A 20,410-nucleotide genomic window follows, 5' to 3' on the forward strand; every position below is an offset into this window, starting at 1 on the left:
CTTTCTTAAAAAAAAAAAAAAAATCATGGAACCAATACACTTAACCAAAACTCAATATCGTAGCTTCAACAAAAAAGTAGTATTCCAAATAACACTTCCAATAATTCTTTTTACAATAATAACTTTACAATTAGTCAAAAATATATCAATCAAAACACCTTCAAATCCAATTATTTCATCTTCTTACATAAACAATGAAGAACAAGGAGCTCCACCGACAGAAAGTGGCAATACTATTCAAAAATGTGATCTTTATTCGGGTGATTGGATCCCAAATATGGATGCTCCATATTATACAAATGAAACTTGTTGGGTAATTCAAGAACATCAAAATTGTATGAAGTATGGTAGACCCGATTCCGAGTTTATGAAGTGGAGGTGGAAGCCTAATGATTGTGAGTTACCCGTTTTCGACCCGATTAAGTTTTTTGAAATTGTTAAGAATAAGTCTATGGCTTTTGTTGGTGATTCTGTTGCTAGGAATCAAATGCAATCCTTGATCTGCCTCTTGTCTCGGGTAAGTTTAATTTTGCTCGTGTTCGCCTTTTGTTTTACGAGTAGATGTCAACTAGCTTAGTTTAATTGATAAAGTTTGAATCGAACTTGTTTAGTGTTCTTGGTTAGAAACTTGTTTGAATTCATATGAGATTTTGATGTATTTTTGTCCATGTTAGCTAGTTTAATGGGTAAATTAGAAGATTAGTAATTTTGTATTGTTGATTTAATAATTCGAGTATTAGAATATGTTGCCGACAGTGTTATCAGTGACAAACTATACTTAGACTATTTAAATGGTATTGTACTGAGTAGCATACTTTTCGCTATTTTACCACTTTACTGTCTAATAATGTCTCAATTATTTATATAATTTGACTGCCAGTAACAGACATTCAATGATCACATACATTGGTAAAGTTATTTGATTGTGTAAATATACATCAAAGTATACTACGAGTAGTATCTTTTCTTTAGTTTACATTGTGCATGTATTTCCGTGACAACTAATTTTAAACGAATGGAGTATTTGAGATCATTTATGCTTATAGTAACATTAGATTTAGATTTATATGAGAAATAATCAAGCTAACAACTAAAATCATCGTTCGGGATATAGACATTATCAATCAATGGAATGTTTTACGTAAGTAAAAAGTCATTAATTAAGGGTTTTGACAAATTTATCATATTAGTGGTAGAAGTTGGGTAAGAGTGTCATAATCAGGAGTAATGAAGAATAGAACATGGTCCTTTCCCCAAATTGATGACAATGGTGCATGTAATGTTGTGCAGTTGCACATTTTATTTCACTGTCAGACTGACAGCAAGAATCCTCATTTATCATGTGGTTCGTCACCCACCACTCTTTATCTATTGATAGTTTATTATACCAGTGTAATTTTTGAGAAATTATAGAAAAATACTTACTGTAAATCATTTTTCAACTTGTATGTGTATTTAAAATTTACAGGTTGAACACCCTTTAGATGTCTCGACTAGCAAAGATGATAATTTCAAACGCTGGTACTATCAATCGTACAACTTCACATTAGTTATACTATGGAGTCCATACCTTGTGAAAACGATCGAAAAAGATCCCAATGGGCGAACAGGAAAGACCTTCTGGGGACTTCATCTCGACGAGGCTGATGATGTTTGGAAGGATGAAATTGACAAGTATGAGTATGTTATTGTATCTGCAGGACAATGGTTCTTCCGACCTCTTATATACTACGAAAAAGGACAATTTATGGGTTGTCGTTATTGTGAGATTGATAACCTAACAGAATATTCCCTTTCGTTTGGGTTCCGGAATGCGTTTCGGACAGCATTCAAGGCCATTTTGGAGAGGGAAAGTTTCAAGGGCAAAGTGTACATGAGAACTTTTGTTCCCGGTCACTTTGAAGGGGGTGAGTGGGATCATGGAGGAGATTGCTTGAGGAAAAGACCCTATAAAAGTAATGAGGTCAAGGTAGAAGGAGAGACTTTGGAGCTGTACACGGCCCAAATGGAGGAATTCAGGGAGGGCCAAAGATTGGCCCAGCAGCGCGGGCTGAGTTTACAACTCCTTGATATGACCCAGATTATGTTGTTGCGGCCTGATGGACACCCGAGTACATACGGGCGCCCGGCCAATCTGACCTGGCCCAGTGATTGTGTCCACTGGTGCTTGCCAGGGCCGATTGACAGTTGGAGTGATTTCCTGCTGCAGATGCTAGACTGAAGGGATGATGTTCAGCAGAAAATGAGGGAAACTGTATTTTTATTACTCAAGGTTTTGACAGTTGCTAGAATATTTTTTAGGGAAAATTTGCAGTCAGAGTTCAAGTAATACTATGTATTCTAGCTATCAATATCATTACATTGGTGATACTACAAATCAGGCATATTACTCATACATGGTATTCACTATTCGTCAATTATTCTATGCACAACGTGATCCTCATATTAAAACTCGAATTTCCTAAGAAGTAAGAACAGCATTCTCAAATGAATGAAATTCTGATGAAGACTATTATGTGCAGCAAAAAGACATAAAGCACAAAGGAAGACCTTAAAATCCTGAGCCTCTGCCGGTATTCAGAACGACCACCAGAGTAATACGGGAGGTTGTTTTGACCATCGAGGTCAGCGTCAGTTTCATAACCATAGGTTGGACCACTTTTTGCAAAGCGATTCCTAGCAGCAGTAGCTTCCTTGGTATTCTCAACTCTTCTCCACAATGTGTTCAATCTTTCAAGCTCCTTCTCCTTGATGTGGATCTCATTTATAAGAGCCTCTGCTTGAGCCTAGAAAAACAATCTTAGATCAGACATCAACACAAGTAGAGCAGTAGAACATCAAAGACGAGTGATTTTTTTATTTTTTTAAATTCTCAGATAACATATCAAAACTAATGCCTCAGCTAATACAGACAACTAACCTGCTTTGCAGCCAGTTGCTCCATCAAGCTATGAAGCTGCTTGTCCAATGCCTTTTCTCTCTGAGCTGTAGAACATCAATTTCACCAAAATGTGAGGTACTCAAGGATATGTCGATAGCAAAAACTTAATAATATCAAGTATGTAATTTTATTAAGCTAAGATAAAACGTTAAAGCATCAGCTTTAAAACCTCGGAGAAAATGTTACACAGACAGCAATCAGAGAACTCATGTAGCTGGCTAGCTGGTTAAAGAGTTATAGTTTTAAACTTCTAATGTACAGACCTGGAGAAGGTTGCTTAAGTGCCTTTTCTTGAACATCTGCCCACTTCTTCTCCAACATTTGAATCTTCTCTTCCGTTAATTGCTGTAAGAATTACGAGGTAGGGAAGATAGGAAATTAATAACAGTCAAATGAACATGCAGGAAATGTACATAAAACTGCAATTTGAATCCTTTGTCCTATCTTCCATCAAATAAAAAATGCTTGCCTTTTTCAACCCTTTCTGTAGCTTTGTTCTCTATATTCTAATTTTAGTGGTATAAGTGTTTAGCAATTTAGCATATCGGAAGAAGAAGCAAGCATTACCATTTCTTTCTTCTGGTTCTCCAATTTCTCAAGTAAAGCAGTTCGGGAAGCATCTTCTTCAGCTTCGGTGTCCACTTCTTTTTCATGTTGAACAACAGATTTCTCAGACTGACTGGCACTTGAAGCTGCTTGAACTTTTTGCAACTCAGTTTTCACATTTTCCTCAATTGAGTCCAACTCCTGTCATAACAGCAGAAGGAAAGGATTTAGCAATTAAATTAGCCAATGGAAAGCAGCAGATATGGGTAAAGACTAGTTTGGGTAAACCTTAACTTGGATAAGAGTACCAAACTTTAGATCAATGACCAACTCCAAGACAATTAGAAGAATTTGTATCTTCCAAGTTTTCATCTGATATTATTTATGAAAACATGGTATTCATAATCTTATTGTGACTAATTTTAACAGATCGATGGGCATAACAGGAAACTAGTTGTCAGAAAAATTTACTACTTCAGTCAAGCAATGGTAAATGAAGCTAATTCTCCACATCATATGCTTGCTCACTACCCTTAACAATAGCGTGGGCAGTGACAGGTCAGATAAAGACTCTCACTCTCTCTTGACTTGTTTCCACATAAGCAATATGTATAAAACCATATACTTGAATAATCAAGCCTACCTTCAACTTCTGCTGGAACTGTTCTGCCTCCTGCAACTTCTCTTGAATCTTAGCTTCACATTTTGTGATTTCTTTTTCATAAGCAGCATTTTCTTCCAGCAATTTAGCTTCCCTTTGTTGTGCCTGATCAGCAAAGTCAATCACACAATGAAGCCGTGAAGAAAGCTTCTACGATTACCCATAATTCTTTCATGAAACTTTGCACAGATTACTGGTCATAAGTCATATTTGTCCTTTCGGATATCACATCCCTGATTTAGCAAACAGGAAATCACCATCAAAGACATTTAGTTACTGAAAAGGAAATACCCCCCGATTCCAATAACAAAGATGGATCAGATTATCAAGAACTGTATTAGTGTTTAAATAGCAAAAGGGATGACATGGTACCCCCATATAAACTTAAAATTCCTTCATCAAGCAATCAACTGAATTCAGGAGTTCAATAATGGAAAAAAAATTAAGTACAATCAAACCTAAGATCACAAAGTTGCCAACACAGATCAGATGCACAAGAAGAATGCATGAGTTATTGTAATATTTAAACAAAGCCTACCAAATCGAATCATTTGTATCAAAAAGCTCCAAAATCCTAGAAGCTGATATGAGCAATTTGCGGCGAAGCAGCACATCATAAACTATCAAAATGTACTTAAGGGAGTGTGATGTCTAGGTTCAAAAAAATAAGTTCATGGTTTTAGGTGAGAATAACACAGCCTAAGCATCAAGCTGCAAAGCACCGACTCAATCGACCAAATGACCTCAATCCCCAACATTGAATCAACCATACTCACTAGGAAAAATTCAGACATAAAACCAGATATCAATATGGTCATGCTAATGCAGCATTGAAAAGGGTAAAATTAAAATAACAGTAATAGATTGCAGTAACCATGGAAATTTCAGATACAAAGATGATCAAACTTCAACATTTGAATAGCAGATCAGAAAATTTACAAAATTGCAACAAAACTCACATCCCCAGAAACTCGCGGATAACAATTATAAGCGCAATAACCACAAATCACCGCAAAAATTAAAATGAATACGGCAATTAAACTAAAACCCCTAGGAAAAAAAAAAAAAATTCAAAATTTCCCAAGAAAAAACCCTATTAACAACCAAAAATCAAACACCCAGAAATTAAATCAAACAATTAACCCAAAAATAAGCACCCCCATTTAAAAATTAAGCAATACACCAATTCCAAATCATAAAATAAAGGGAAAAATCGAAGAAATTACCTGCTCACGAGTGAAAGAATGGGAGTTCAATTGAAGAGTAAGAGCAGCATTAGAAGCGAGGGAATGAGCATGAAGATGAGGGAGACGTTGTGCGATGTCAGAGGGAGGGAGTCTAAGCCGTAGATCTTGGATCGAACGGGTAAGAGAAGCTGATTTCTGGTTCAATTCATTGAGATATTGCTGTTGTTGTGGGGTTAGAATGAGGGGAATCGAACTGGGGTCGTCGGAAACATCGGAACCACTTTCATTTGCGCCTACTACATCGGCTGCCCATGCTAGCAGTCCTGCCATCTCTGTGATTCTCACTTTCTGTGTTTGTCTGTTTCTATCGAAGGATGTTGTATTGTTGGTGAAATTCAGTGACAGTTGAGTTTGTTAGGATCTGGATATTTTTGTCCCAGGTTGAGTTGATCACCAATGGCTCGACCCAATTTAGGTAATCTGCTTTTGGTTCGATCGTTTAGGCTATATGGTTCGGCCACTATGTCATTAGACCATTTTAGACTTTAGTTGCTCAAGGCAGCTCAACCCAATATGGCCTAGTTTGATTTTATTCCGTACTATACGAGTTACTGTGTACTCGGTATGTTTTTTTTCTTCTTACAAAATACTGGTATATTAGTTGTACTCATAATATGTTACAATGCTACATCATACTTCCTTTGATTATTTTTAAATGTAGCATTTTACAACAAAATTGATCATTTTGTGAAATTGTGAATGCTTAAACTTTAGTCCTTTGGGTTTTGGCCATTGGGAACTAGGAATCTATGATGACTTAATATTGTAATTGTTTTCATGCTTATATAAAAAGCATGGTTTGCCATTAAAACACATCTTTTTATAATTTAATTTAACTACAATTTTGTACTTATGTAAGTATGAAAACAATTTACTGTATGTATTAAGTCATCATAGTTGTCAATGGCCACAAGGACTAAAGTTTAAGCATTGACAATTTGGCATTGGCTTAAAATATTAGTTGAACAAACCAAATTGCAATGGATTATCAATTACGTATACTTAGTTATAAGGGTTTCCTATATCAAATGTTGGAATATTTCCAAGAAGTTTAATCTAATATTGGGATCTTATTATCATTTTATACGTACAATTTATTATGTTAATCTTACCTACTTGTATTTATTTATGTAAAGTGGGGCAAAAAGTGACATAAAAGTTACAACGCTCTATTTTGAATAGCATCTTGTAAAATTTTAAAAATAGGTAATTTGATTTTCTTTATTGCTAAATTTCCCTTTTTTCAGTAAAATTGCCCCCAAGTCATTGGGCACTTGACTCAATTATACCCTTACCATTGAAAATAAGCATTATCTCCTCTAGTTCTCCCTAATTCCCTCGCTTAGTAGCTAGTAGCTCAATAGCTCAATTAAAGACCACAACCACATTGCCATAGCCATAGCCATTAGCGACATCAAATAATCCAACACAACCACTAAAAGCTACCTACCCTTCACCATCAACCAGTCAACCACCACTACATACAATCCCTCCCTCTCACAAATCTTCATCTATCTCCCTATTGACGATAGACCTTCATACTTTGTTAGCCACCCCAAAGGCCCAACCTTCTCCCATCCCAATAACTGACCGTAATCCTTTCTAATAGGTGGTTGAATATTCAACTTTTCATTATTATTAATAACAATGTAGATATTAAAGATAAAGAATTGCGAAATTTTACATGAGCTATTACTGCAAATATAAGGTAAAAGATCAACGATAAGTCATCATATGAATCCTATGCTAAATGTCAACCTTAACCATACTACAAGAATATCCAATCCCTTAACATTGCTTCCAAGGTATTTCACTTTTTTCCACCATCCCTTGCTTCACACTTTCAAACTCTCAAAAGTAAAACACCCTTTACATGATTCCACAAATACACACACATATCACATCAACATTCCCATAATCAAACTCTATCATTCTCCCCACATACCTTGGAATCCAACCTTCTTTCAATCATGCCATTTTCTTTCTCTCCCTCCACCCCTATAATACAAAGTTAGAAACTTCCCTCAATTGTTGGATCAACTTCCCATTTTTCCATCTCTTACCGCTTAAGTAATACCTAATCATTTACTTTGTATTTTTTATCAATAATCAGAAAACGTCTTATCGGACCGAAACCTATAAACAATTCCCACATGGTACTTAAGAAAGCTTCAAGGAAGATAAAATCAATGATCACCAAACCCTTTAAAAACCCCCCAAAACCATCATTTTCATTTGCACCACCTCCCTTTCTCTTTCCTCCTCAACAACCCGTACAACCTTCATCATCTTCAACAATGGCGATTTTTCACAGAAATCAACCATTTCTATTCCCAAAAACAGAGTCCTCTGTTCTTCCAGACCCTTCCACTTTCTTCTCCTCTGAACTTCTCTCCTCCCCTCTTCCCACAAACTCTTTCTTCCAAAACTTCGTCCTCAAAAATGGCGATCAACCTGAATACATCCATCCTTACCTCATTCGTCTCTCTCTCTCCTCACTTTCTCTCTCATACCCTTCTCGATTCGCCAACAACTCCTTCCTTTACCAGGTTTTCAACGCAGATTTCACAATCTCTGCAGCAAATAACCCAGATTCAAATACCCCACATAAAATTTCATCGTTTAGTGATCTTAGTGTAACTGTGGATTTCCCCTCTTCAAATCTCAGGTTTTTCCTTGTTCGAGGAAGCCCTTTTGTTACTTGTTCTGTTTCAGGAGGTATATCTCTTAAATTCTCCACAATTCATGCGATTTTATCGTTTAATTCGTATAATTCTAATACTAAGTTTGCTGTTAAGCTTAATAATAATCAAACTTGGGTGATTTACTCTTCTTCGCCTATTAATTTAACCCATGATTTGTCTAATATAACATCTGATTCGTTTTCGGGTATTATCCGGTTTGCTGCTTTACCCGATTTGGACCCGAAATTCGAGTCGATTCTTGATAGGTTTAGTTCTTGTTATCCTGTTAGTGGTGATGCTGTGTTGAATGAACCATTTTGTGTGAATTATAGATGGGAAAAAAGAGGGAGGGGTGATTTGTTAATGCTTGCTCATCCTTTGCATCTTAAGTTGTTAAATAGGGATAATGTTGTTGTTTTGGATGATTTGAAGTATAAGAGTATTGATGGAGATCTTGTTGGTGTTGTTGGGGATTCATGGTTGATGAGGACTCAACCGGTATCGGTTACTTGGCATTCGATTAAGGGTGTTAAGGAGGAGTCATATGATGAGATTATCTCAGCTCTTTCCAATGATGTTAGTAGTTTGAATTCGAGCTCAATTTCGACAACTTCCTCGTATTTTTATGGGAAATTGGTTGCTCGAGCTGCTAGGATGGCTTTGATTGCTGAGGAAGTTTGTTATCCTGATGCAATTCCTGTGGTTAGGAAGTACTTGAAGGAAACAATTGAGCCTTGGTTAGAAGGGACTTTTAATGGGAATGGGTTTCTGTATGATGGAAAATGGGGTGGGATGGTTACTAAACAAGGGTCAACTGATTCTGGGGCAGATTTCGGGTTTGGAATTTTTAATGATCATCATTACCATTTGGGGTACTTTATTTATGGAATTGCTGTTCTTGCTAAGATTGATCCTGTTTGGGGGAGGAAGTACCGGCCTCAGGCTTATTCAATGGTGGCTGATTTTATGAATTTGAGTAGACGAGCAAACTCACAATATACTCGCTTGAGATGTTTTGACTTGTATAAGCTGCATTCTTGGGCTGGTGGGCTGACAGAATTTGCTGATGGGAGGAATCAGGAAAGCACAAGTGAGGCAGTGAATGCCTACTATTCTGCAGCTTTGATGGGGTTGGCTTATGGCGATGCCCATCTTGTTTCTGTCGGTTCATCTCTTGTAGCAATGGAGATGCAAGCTGCACAAACATGGTGGCATGTAAGAGAAGGAGAAGGAATATATGAGGACATCTTTTGCAGTGAGAATAAGGTGGTGGGTGTTCTGTGGGCTAATAAGAGGGACAGCGGACTTTGGTTTGCACCACCTGCATGGAAGGAATGTAGACTCGGAATCCAAGTCCTTCCAATATTACCTATTACTGAGGCTTTGTTTCCTGATGTGAGCTTTGTGAAAGATCTTGTGAACTGGACATTGCCAGCTTTGGAAAGGGACGGAGTGGGAGAAGGATGGAAGGGGTTTGTGTATACTTTGGAAGGGCTATACAACAAGGAGAGCGCCTTAGAGAAAATAAGAAATTTGCAAGGTTTCGATGATGGCAACTCCCTCTCCAATCTTCTCTGGTGGATTCACAGCAGGGGTGATGATGAAGATGGGTACCTTGGAATGGGCAGTCATTGTTGGTTTGGCCACTATTATCACTAATTATGTTATATCAGGTCTGTTTAAACTGCATATCTATTAGTTATGATGGATTGCTTCATCTGCTGGTTGTTTACATCTTATATATACTTGAGCAATGGTGATATGTTGGTAGCAATGTAGCATAGTGTTCTGTTGAATCCATAATAATGTATCATTTTAGGCTTGATCACCAGGCATACCGCTCTTGAAACTTGTTGCCGTGTATTTGCTGAGCCTGTGAGCCATTTGCAGTTTCTTATTATCTGTGCTTTGAATGTATTGTACAGTTATACACATTAGAAAATATACGAAGTTTTTTATTGTATCCAATATTTGCACACTGTAATACATGTCCTGGTATTTTTACCCAATTCTCATTGTTTGCTACGGAGTAATTGCTAAGAAAACACAAAATATTGATATTGATACTTTAAAATCTTTCTCATATGCTCGATGAAGACGATGATACTATGAATATTCTGCTAAATTTTTTGCTTCACTTGGGGAATTTTGGAAATGTGCTCTCAGAGCATATTGTACTACAGTCTACAGATATCTGTCTGAGACAAGTTTACTATATGTAGGCCTAAACTGCAGAATCTGAAATGAATTTAGAATCCAAACTTAAATCTTCTCAGCAGAAGGAGATGAATATTAATAACAGAGTTAGTACTTCGTACATATACATATGACTAAAATCAAAGAGAGATCTCTTCGTGACCTAGCATTACGTGATTTGGTTAATAGTAAAACCAAGTAGAGCAAAATCATGACAATATTCATATACATCTAGATGTACCATTCATTTGTATGTAACGTATGCATGGTATCGGCATCTTGATGCATGACCGCAGAGTTATGGACTAAAAAACTACACAAAAAAATAATGTGAATGTAGTGTTGTGTGAGTGGTACGCCTAAATGTATAATAGACCACGTCAGTCAACCTAGGCCAAAACTCATAAGTCATTATACCCTGTAATTGATTTCAAGCGATGACAAACCAAAGTCTTAGAAAATGGGAAGAACAGAGCACATGAACATGGGTGATGAAATTGAGCATCATAATCTTCGTCAACTTGAAGACATTCCTACACCAGCTAACACGGGGTAATGTATATATTTTTCTTATACTATGATTCTGTAATCATATAATTTATCGTCCTAACATTATCTTAATTAATAACTAATTATATTTATATTCTCTCTCCTAACACTCATGAAGTTGCTCCCACGTTTGTTAGCGCTAATTTTGGCTAATCAATTTAATTTCTATCATTCAGAATGCTCCTTTCTATTGGGAATTTTGAAAATATACATCTGTATTTACTCTGCATTTTCTCAATTTAGAAACCCTCTAAATAAAGAACAAGGTAATTATTTCTTTTGTATTTTTTTCTGAGTATCTTAATTTTGTTGTTTGGCCTATTTTTTCAATTAAAGTTGGCTTCTTTTTTTTTTTTGTTTTTGGGAATTTAGTTTCATGCAAATCAAGTTCTGCTGGGAAAATTATAATGTTGGTAACTGGGTGTTGTCCTATGATTATGGTTTGCTATATTTTGGGGTAATATTTCTCTGTTTGGTGATCCGGGTTTTTCTCATTTTGAGCAATTTCTGCTAATATTGGATTTTTGTGTTTTTTCTTTGAAGAAAAAAAAAAGAAAAAAAAGAAAAAAAAGTTGATCTTGTTGATTTTGTATGATTGAATTTGAATTATAAAGGGTTTTTAATTGGTTGAATTGAATTTCTTGCTGCTGAATTTTTTTTTTTTTTTTTCCAGTTTTTGTGGCTGAGTGAATTTTTAAATTTTTTGGGGTTCCTGAGGATCTTGACAATTTGATTAATGCATGAGAATTCTGGGTTTTTGCAGTGCATTAGGTTTCACATAAAATTGGTAATTTTGGTGGGAATTTGAAGGAGAATATTGGAGGTTTGTAAAGTTTGGCAAAATTGGGGATGTTTGTATGAATTTATATGCTTACATGTTGTAGGGAAGGAGTAATCTAGGAAAAGATAGATGGCTTCATCCCCAGATTCTCAACCTGAAAGCCCTCCATCTACTACACTAACTCCTGTCCTTACAAAATTATTACCTCCTGTTGAATCACCTCCGAATGTTGTTCCATCTGCTCCCCCTCCTGTCAATAATCCTCCACCACCATCGCCGCCAACTTCCCCTCCTCCGGTTGCCACTACACCGCCACGCTCACCACCCCCTGCCCCAGGCTCACCGCCTTTGTCTCCACCACCATCTTCTCCCCCGCCCTCATCAGCACCTGTTAACTCTTCTCCACCGGCCTCTTCCCCACCTCCTATTGTAACGCCTGCACAGTCTCCCCCGGTTGCTCTCCAACCACCACCTTCTCCATCCCCCCCAGCTCCTCCTACACCGCCAGACTCTTCTCCACCAGATACTTTTGTTCCTCCTCCTCCTGTGGACTCTTCATCTCCTCCAGTGCCACCCGAGTCCACTCTTTCCCCTCCAGTATCTCCAAGTGACTCTTCTACGCCTTCTAGATCAGTACCAAGACCAGCAACAGAATCTGGAAGTACTGCCTCGATTTCACCCGTGAATTCCTCTGCTAGTCCCTCTCCTGATAATGATGCAACAGTTAAGACAGGAATAGCCATTGGGATTGTGGCAGCTGTTTTCATCATAGGCTTTTTTATGGCCATTGTGTGCTTGCGAAGGCGGAAGAAAAGACACATACGACATAATTCAGTGTACATGTTGCCATCCCCATATGCCTCTTCACAAACATCAGGTAACACTTATGTAGTTATGTTTACCATTGTATTCTGGTTATAATCATAAACTTGGCTGCATAGAATTTTTTAAATTGATAACATTAAGCCAAATATGAATAACTTTTTATAGTTGGTCGCCTGCTCTGGTTTATGCAATTTACCAACTTCATTCATACAGATACTGCATGTAGCAATCCTGATAATGGAGGTCTAAGTTCTGGTATGATTACTGACATACAAATTTAAACCCCCTGCCCAATTACATAACCTGAAAATTGGCGTACTGGGCACTCAAAAAACTCGATTTTATTTGGTGTTTTGTCAATATCGACTGTTCTCATCTAGCCGTAGAGGTGAGGATGAATGATACACTGTGACAGGGCTAAAATTACAGACTAATCCAGACGATGAAGATAAAATGAGGAAAATACAATCAGATAATTTTGTTTCATAACACCATATATGCTAAATTTTAGCCTGCATGTGCATACATAATGAACAGCTTACTTTGTGTTTCCAGGCACCTCTTTTATGAAACCAAGTGATGGTGGTGGTGGTGATTATATAAATTCATCACCAGATACTGGTGGAATAGGCAACTCAAAAACCTGGTTTTCTTACGAGGAATTGCATGCTGCCTCGAATGGCTTTGCTGCACAAAATATTTTGGGGGCTGGTGGATTTGGATGTGTCTATAAAGGTTGTTTGCAAGATGGCACAGAAGTAGCTATAAAGAAGTTGAAAGATAACAGTGGGCAAGGAGATCGTGAGTTTAAAGCAGAGGTTGAGATTATCAGCCGTGTGCACCATCGCTATTTGGTTTCTCTTGTGGGTTATTGCATAACTGATTTTCAAAGATTGCTTGTCTATGAATTTGTTGCAAATGGCACCCTTCATTACCACCTCCACAGTAAGTTTATTATTAAGAATTGTGACGCTTTGCTCTATTAATGTAATACACATGCCAATGTGTCTTGACTGTCACTCATTCCTTGTCTGCCTGTCAAGTATACATTGGTAGTGGGTAAAACGTCACAGAAGCTAATAAGACACTAGAAAATCATGTCTGCAGTTTCATGCTTAACTCCGTCAATCTCTTAAATAAAGACCGTTAATTGAAATCTGCTTGCTTATGACTTTTCCAGATTCTAATAAACCATTCATGCCATGGGGCCTCCGAGTCAGGGTTGCTTGTGGTTCTGCTAAGGGAATTGCATATCTCCATGAAGATTGTAATGCATGGAAATCCTTTTTTGTTTTGACTTGTTCTTATATCTTTATTCTTGATCTTTCTGATGCAATCTCTTACATTTCCCTTGTCTTGTGTCACCAGGTCATCCACGGATCATTCACAGGGATATTAAAACTGCTAACATCCTTATAGACAACAACTTTGATGCTAAGGTACACCCTTTCATGTGTAATGACTGTCTCATTCGAAGACTGTGACTTACAGTTACACTAATGTATTTACTACATATTTAATCAATTAAGATTAACATAGGCTGATATTCTTACATTGAAGGCCTCATCTGATACTCAAATTGTTGGTTCAAATATAATCCTTGACTTTGACAGTGGTTTACTGCTGCAAACAGGTAGCTGATTTTGGGCTGGCAAAAATTGCACAAGAGTTGGAATGCAACACACATGTATCTACACGAGTCATGGGAACTTTTGGGTGGGTAGTTTTTCAGTTTGTTCTGTTTTTGCCATGGTAGCAAGTCAGTAGTTTCCGTAAGACCAGTTTTACTCTATATTCTGCTCTATATATAAGTTGAAACATTGCAATTATCATCTGGCAATATATTAGGGCTTTGTACATGTCTAATTGTTTGTCATATATGGCTTCTTTGCAGCTACATGGCACCTGAATATGCATCGAGTGGCAAGTTGACTGAAAAGTCTGATGTATTCTCATTCGGAGTAGTGCTTCTAGAGATTATAACGGGACGCAAGCCTGTTGATGAAACCAGGCCCCTAGGAGATGAGAGCTTAGTTGAATGGGTGAGTTGGGGTACTAATCTTGTAGTAAGAGTAAGAAATCCCTCTTCGTGTTAGTCTCTGTTCTGATAAATGTTTGACATGCTGTGAATGTGACCATATAGGCTCGACCTTTGATGACTGAGGCGTTGGACAACCAAAACTTTGATGAACTTGCTGACCCAAGATTGCAAGGAAACTATGATAGAGGTGAGATGTTTCGGATGATTGAAGCAGCAGCTGCATGTGTACGGCATTCAGCTGTAAAGAGGCCAAAAATGAGCCAGGTAAAGATTCAAGGAAACATGCCAAAAAGGATACCTTTTTTTTTTTTTTTTTTTCCCCCTTAGATAACTGATTTTGTTTATTTTGCCTTGTTAATAAATAAGGTGGTGAGAGCATTGGATACAATGAACGAACTATCAGATATATCGAATGGCATGAAACCAGGCCAAAGTGGGATATATGATTCACGAGAGCAATCAGCACAAATCAGAATGTTCCAAAGGATGGCATTCGGAAGCCAAGAATTCAGTTCAGAACAGAATAACAGCCACAGTAGCCGTTCAAGTGGAGGGAGAAGTGGAATAGCTAGGGGCAGAAGTGGACAGGTCTAAATTACAAATGTGAGATTGTTTAGTTTTATGAATCATCTCATATCTGGTGGAGATAGGTACTTGATCCATGCTTACAAGGAACAACGAGTCTATCCCCTTGAACTCGATAACATATGGAGAGCGAAAGGATGCTTAAAGATTGCCAAAGGGGCTTGTAGACTTAGTTCTTTGGCTCGGTCGAATAGACTCTATAAAGGCTCAGTAAAGATCTTTTACGTTTCCATACCATAAGTGTAAAGTATCACTCAATTTTTTCCTTATGTGGATAAGCTATGTCTTTGGCTATAATATAATTTGAGGTTGTTTTAGGGCGTGCTAGTTAATACCAATTCTAATTTCACATCTTCCTCTATCTTCTATATCCTTGCTCTTTGGTCAATAATTTTGTACTGTAATTTATACAACTTTAAATATATACTTGTATTAATTAAAGATGTTAGTCCAGGCACACTATTATTAAGGTGAGCAAAGTTTTTTAAATTATAACCTCACAATATAGTATATATTTCTTAATCATTAAATTTGTCACCTTCTAATATTGAGGAAAGAACTCTCATGTTTGTCATTACTATTGTACGGAATATTTTGTATTATATTTAGTTATTGACAAGAACATTACATTACTTTTAACATTAAAATAATTTCATTAATAACACATCATAAAGAGTTTACACATTATCTTGGCCCAAATACAGGGAAATCGAGCCTATGGGTTAGAAATACTAAACTGAAATAACAAGAAATTAAACCACTGACAATTAACCGGATGTCATCAATATCCTTTTTGACATCCATGTTGACACTAGGGAGAGCATAGAAAAGTACAAATCAAGGATAAAAACAATACGAGTACATAATACTAGGGAGATGAAAGAGAGCCAAAGATATTCTGAGTACTATTGATTACTATTGTAACTTAGTAAAGAGTACTATACTACTATGTACTATATACGGAGTAGCTTTCATTGAAAATGGAGTAGCTTTCATTGAAAATATGTAGTGCTATCAATGTTTATGACAATTCAGTTACATCCAATAATTACTTATTGTACTTTGTATAATACTGACAAATATATTGACAAATAACCTTCATTGGATATACATAGCGCTATTGATGTTTTTTTAGTAAAAGGTAGCACGTGCATATTATTAAGTTAATTAAAATACTGTAGTAGTATTAACTTGATGTCCGTCAAAGCTGTGATGATTTGAGAGAACAATCCATTCATACAGAAAAATGAGTAACAGAACGACAAATTTTTATTTTTCTAGTTTTAATAAAGAAATATACATTTTAGTGGAATGATTTAATCAACTAAATAGACCGTATATATCAAATAATACAATACACATGTATGGTTCAAATGTGATTACAATGGCTACATTATTATTGTAGACATTACAAAATTATCCTAAAATGATAGATCTTCATCAATTTGCACATTTTAATTTCTCAAAATTAGTAAATGATTATAAAAATTAGATAGATGATTTATAATTAATTTTGACATTAAAATATGAATCAAAATCATACAATAGAGGATTAGTATAATGATAATTATTTTAATGACAACTACCATAGAATCATCCCATTATAAAGGAGTTTTTATGATGTATCTTGGAGAAATTAAAGTAGAGCGACTCCCAAGAGTCCAACTGCATACAAATGCCAATCACCATCAATGTCTTTCCTTACATATAATGTTGTGGTGTTGACATTAGGAGGGATACGATACAGAGTATAAGAAACAAAGTACGAAATACATATTTTTTTGGATACTCGTAAGAAAGTACGGAGTACATATTGTTGGTTGTAATGTAATGTGCATTTTTGTTGTTGTCAGACAATGAATTACTGATGTGTTCGTTTGAGTAATTATTGATGCTCTACTCTGCAAGCGCTGTGTAAAATTTACAAGCTGATCACCTATTGCAGTTTCATGTGATCCTTACAGTATTGAGAAGAGGGATAGCTCACTTTCAAGAGATTATGATGGGACCGATTCTCACACCCACCCTTTGTGGCTCTCTAAACACCAAGAAATCATGGGATTGATTCTCACCCTCATCCTTTGTGGCTCTCTAAACACCAAAAAAAAGTACTTACAGTATTAGTTATCCTTCTCAACTAATCGCAACATTAGGTTGTGCAAAATAATTTTAGAGAATTTATAGGGAGGACTAAAGTGAATTTTTTATAGTATTATAAAATAGGATAAATAAGAGAGAAATATAGCGTAAATGGGGTTGATATAAAAGATGAAGATAAAATTTTTGTAAAAGTAAAGTTAACGCTTGTTCACATTTACTAAATTGAATGGAATCGAACTGAATTAAAGTAAAGATAAACTTCTCACGTTTCTTTCTTAATTATCAAATTCATTACGGAGTATTATTTACATAATTTCATAATCCTTATTCTTTAAGGACTTTCCTAATCTTAAACATGTAAGATTAATTAATTTATTTTTATTTAAGTATAGAGTAATAATTACTCGTATGATAAATTTTATGGAGTATTTCTTTCTAAATTTCAGTTTCCATCCACGGTTAATCTATTACTCCGTAATATATATTTAGTCAACTAATCAATGTCTATGATATTGCTACATCAGTATGTCACACAATATACTTGCTTAATTTTTTTTTACCTCAACCTCAACCAAAATAATTAGATACTAGTAAATTAAAATAAGCCCTTGTTAAACAGAATTTGTTCATCATTAATTTGCTAACTCTGCTGCAATATCAAAATCTAAACCACACATTTACATGTCATTAGTGACCTTAGACACTAATGCAACATATTACATATGCCATAGAACAATTACTATGATTGCATGTTCCAAGAGAGCACAAGCTAATATATGTGCAGAAATCATTAACGATATCATCTTTCATGCCTTAATTAATGAAAAGCTTTGCTTCACGTCAAAAAAAAAAAAAAAAAAAAAAAAAAAAAAAAAAAAAAAAAGGTCATCATCCAATATTTAGGAAAGAACTCTCATTTATTTGTTGCAGAGTATTTCTTATCCACATTCAATTATTGTTTACTATTGTAAGAACTAAGAAGTACTATCTACTACAGAGTATGACGTATGTACTATATTGACATATAAACAGTATGTAGCTTTCATTGAAACTACATAGTGCTTTTAATGTCTATGACAATTCAGTTTCATCCAAATACTTTATGTACTTAGTACAAGTAGTTTGTACTATACTGAAATATCCAAGTAACTTTCATTGGATATACATAATGCTATTAATGTTCAAAAACACATAATTCATACAAAACAATGAGTAATAGAGTACAACATATTTTTATTTTTCCAGTGTGTACCCCGGGCAATATGATGCCTGGATCGCTAGTTTGTGACTTTGTGTACTTCTTTAATTTAATTATATTGTTCGACTATTTAATTTGTGTATGATAAATTGATAATATATAGGGTTCTTAGAATAACAATCTATTTAGGCTTGTAACAAAATTAGTTACTTATTATCCTAGCTGGCAGTTAGTTGGTAGAACTGAGCTTCTTTGTATATAAATAAATACTCTTCGTTCCCTCTGTAATTTACTCTTGGACTTTCTCATTCAATAAGATGCTATACAAAAAAAAAAAAAAAAAAAAAAAAAAAAAAAAAAAAAAAAACTTAATAAAAATAATTTAATTTTAGCTAAAGATAATTTCAATTTATCAACAATAATAATAATAGAGGGAAGAGATAGAGTAGGGCCTTATGCTATGGTGATCTCCACGTACCCCAAACCTAGAAATCCAAGATTGTCAAAGATATAATATAAAATCAATATGGAGAAATATATTTGTGATATATTTTCTAATAATAAGAAAATAATATATTTCGAATTATTTATGTTAAAATATAATATAGTAATTATATCTTAATGATTTTTTTATTTTATTGACAAATAATAAAAGTTATACATTTTTTATCTTTTTGTTATATAATACGGAGTAAAAGTTTTTATCTTTTTGTTTTTATTATAATAAAAGTTATACTACCTTCAACTTTTCTTAGTTGCAACTTAGGAATATTAATTGGAGGTAGTAATAAAAGTTATATTGTTTTTGCCTTACATAATAGCCGCGTCAATTATGGTTCTTGCCTCTAAAACGTAACACTAAAAAAATACTAACAAAGTTATTACTATTTGATAGTATTTTTTTTTTTTTTTTTAAAGTACTAGGCTACTAGCTGTCTAGCTATTGCAATTTGCAATATGTTTAAAATTTACTAGAAAAACTTCTCACGTTTCTTTCTTAATTAGCTATAATCATCAATACCTGTATAATAATAAATAATATAAAATCAATCGTTTACATAAGTTGAAATATCACAGTCCTTCTTCTCTAAGGACTTTCCTAAGCTTAAACATGTAAGATTAATTTATTTCTATTAAGATGATTTTTTTTCTTTCTTAATTTCAGTTTCCATCACTGCTTATTTATTTATATACTTCGTATATGTATAGTCAACTAATCAATTTCTACTCCACAAATTTGCATTGTTTAGTGAAAGCTTTATTTTAAAGGTTTATTTGGGTTCATATTTGTACGTTTTTTGCCTGCGGGTATAAATCTTGATGTTTTTTTTGGGTTGTTCTTAATTACACAAGTTTCACTAATCAATTCGATTAATTTTGCTTTTACGCAGCAATTTATATGGAGAAAAAAACTTGCTCAGCCTTTAACGCTTCCAATTACCAGGTTTAACTCTTGCTCCTAATTAAGCTAATAATAATATTTACACTGTTTCTTTTATTGGTTACGTTTTGATTTTTTTATATCATCATCTTGCTCCTAATCATGGTTACGTTTTGATTTTTTTTTATATTAATAAAAATATTAATGGTCATATAAAATACATTGTCAAACGTGTAAAAAGGAGCGAACGGAAGTAATAAATTTCTTTTATACGGATTACAATCCCAAATAATTTAGGACTAAGGGCCGGTTCACATTTACTTAATTTCAGTTCAGTTCAGTTCAGTTCAGCTCCAATCAGTTCAGTTCAGCTCCAATCAGTTCAATTCAGTTCAGCTCTTAATTTCCCTCTCACATAAAATATTCATTTCAGCTCAATTCAGTTCAGTTCAGTTCAGTTCCAATCAGTTCAGTTCAGTTCAGCTCCAATCAGTTCAGTTCAGTTCAGCTCAGTTCAGTAAATATGAACAGGCCCTAAGGCTTGTTGTTTGAATTTTATTTATTGACACTGCTTAATTAGGGTGATGATGCGGCAAGGGGTGATGATGAAGTGAATGATAGATTGATGGAATTACTTAACGATGACATATTACTGTCAATATTATCCCTTTTCAC

At 35.0% G+C, this 20,410-nt stretch overlaps 4 protein-coding genes across 4 annotated transcripts; 3 read left to right on the top strand and 1 right to left on the bottom strand.

The window, feature by feature from the left end:
• Positions 1-25: 25 nt before the first annotated feature.
• LOC145595187 (protein trichome birefringence-like 19) lies at positions 26-2,432 on the top strand. The gene is made up of 2 exons (XM_081651567.1): positions 26-517; positions 1,469-2,432. Exons 1-2 carry the CDS (start codon positions 26-28, stop codon positions 2,219-2,221), a joined length of 1,245 nt encoding a protein of 414 aa, XP_081507693.1. The 3' UTR covers positions 2,222-2,432.
• Positions 2,324-5,736, bottom strand: LOC145595188 (uncharacterized). The gene is made up of 6 exons (XM_081651568.1): positions 5,375-5,736; positions 4,131-4,253; positions 3,509-3,688; positions 3,205-3,286; positions 2,921-2,985; positions 2,324-2,786 (listed from the first exon to the last, which is right to left on the bottom strand). The coding sequence occupies exons 1-6, from the start codon at positions 5,663-5,665 to the stop codon at positions 2,484-2,486; spliced, it is 1,044 nt and encodes a 347-aa protein (XP_081507694.1). The 5' UTR covers positions 5,666-5,736; the 3' UTR covers positions 2,324-2,483.
• Positions 5,737-7,335: 1,599 nt separating this feature from the next.
• Positions 7,336-10,042, top strand: LOC145593827 (glucan endo-1,3-beta-D-glucosidase-like). The gene has a single exon (XM_081650195.1). The coding sequence runs from the start codon at positions 7,549-7,551 to the stop codon at positions 9,736-9,738; it is 2,190 nt and encodes a 729-aa protein (XP_081506321.1). The 5' UTR covers positions 7,336-7,548; the 3' UTR covers positions 9,739-10,042.
• A 1,507-nt stretch (positions 10,043-11,549) lies between these two features.
• On the top strand, positions 11,550-15,426 carry LOC145594519 (proline-rich receptor-like protein kinase PERK8). Its single transcript, XM_081650828.1, has 8 exons — positions 11,550-12,482; positions 12,986-13,375; positions 13,611-13,697; positions 13,799-13,869; positions 14,064-14,146; positions 14,325-14,472; positions 14,574-14,735; positions 14,838-15,426. Exons 1-8 carry the CDS (start codon positions 11,735-11,737, stop codon positions 15,063-15,065), a joined length of 1,917 nt encoding a protein of 638 aa, XP_081506954.1. The 5' UTR covers positions 11,550-11,734; the 3' UTR covers positions 15,066-15,426.
• The last annotated feature ends 4,984 nt before the right edge of the window (positions 15,427-20,410 follow it).

This window comes from Chenopodium album, chromosome 19 (assembly GCF_948465745.1).
Source record: "Chenopodium album chromosome 19, dcCheAlbu1.1, whole genome shotgun sequence".
Taxonomy (NCBI): Eukaryota; Viridiplantae; Streptophyta; class Magnoliopsida; order Caryophyllales; family Amaranthaceae; genus Chenopodium; species Chenopodium album.

Excerpts from the sequence above, each read along its gene's own strand:
- LOC145595187 (XM_081651567.1), top strand. The coding sequence starts at position 26 with ATGGAACCAATACACTTAACCAAAACTCAATATCGTAGCTTCAACAAA. Across the intron at positions 518-1,468 it reads TGATCTGCCTCTTGTCTCGG|GTTGAACACCCTTTAGATGT; the intron begins GTAAGTTTAATT and ends TAAAATTTACAG.
- LOC145595188 (XM_081651568.1), bottom strand. The coding sequence starts at position 5,665 with ATGGCAGGACTGCTAGCATGGGCAGCCGATGTAGTAGGCGCAAATGAA. Across the intron at positions 3,689-4,130 it reads AGTTCCAGCAGAAGTTGAAG|GAGTTGGACTCAATTGAGGA; the intron begins GTAGGCTTGATT and ends CTGTTATGACAG. Across the intron at positions 3,287-3,508 it reads AGAACCAGAAGAAAGAAATG|CAATTAACGGAAGAGAAGAT; the intron begins GTAATGCTTGCT and ends TAATTCTTACAG.
- LOC145593827 (XM_081650195.1), top strand. The coding sequence starts at position 7,549 with ATGGTACTTAAGAAAGCTTCAAGGAAGATAAAATCAATGATCACCAAA.
- LOC145594519 (XM_081650828.1), top strand. The coding sequence starts at position 11,735 with ATGGCTTCATCCCCAGATTCTCAACCTGAAAGCCCTCCATCTACTACA. Across the intron at positions 14,147-14,324 it reads CGAGTCATGGGAACTTTTGG|CTACATGGCACCTGAATATG; the intron begins GTGGGTAGTTTT and ends GCTTCTTTGCAG. Across the intron at positions 14,736-14,837 it reads AGAGGCCAAAAATGAGCCAG|GTGGTGAGAGCATTGGATAC; the intron begins GTAAAGATTCAA and ends TTAATAAATAAG.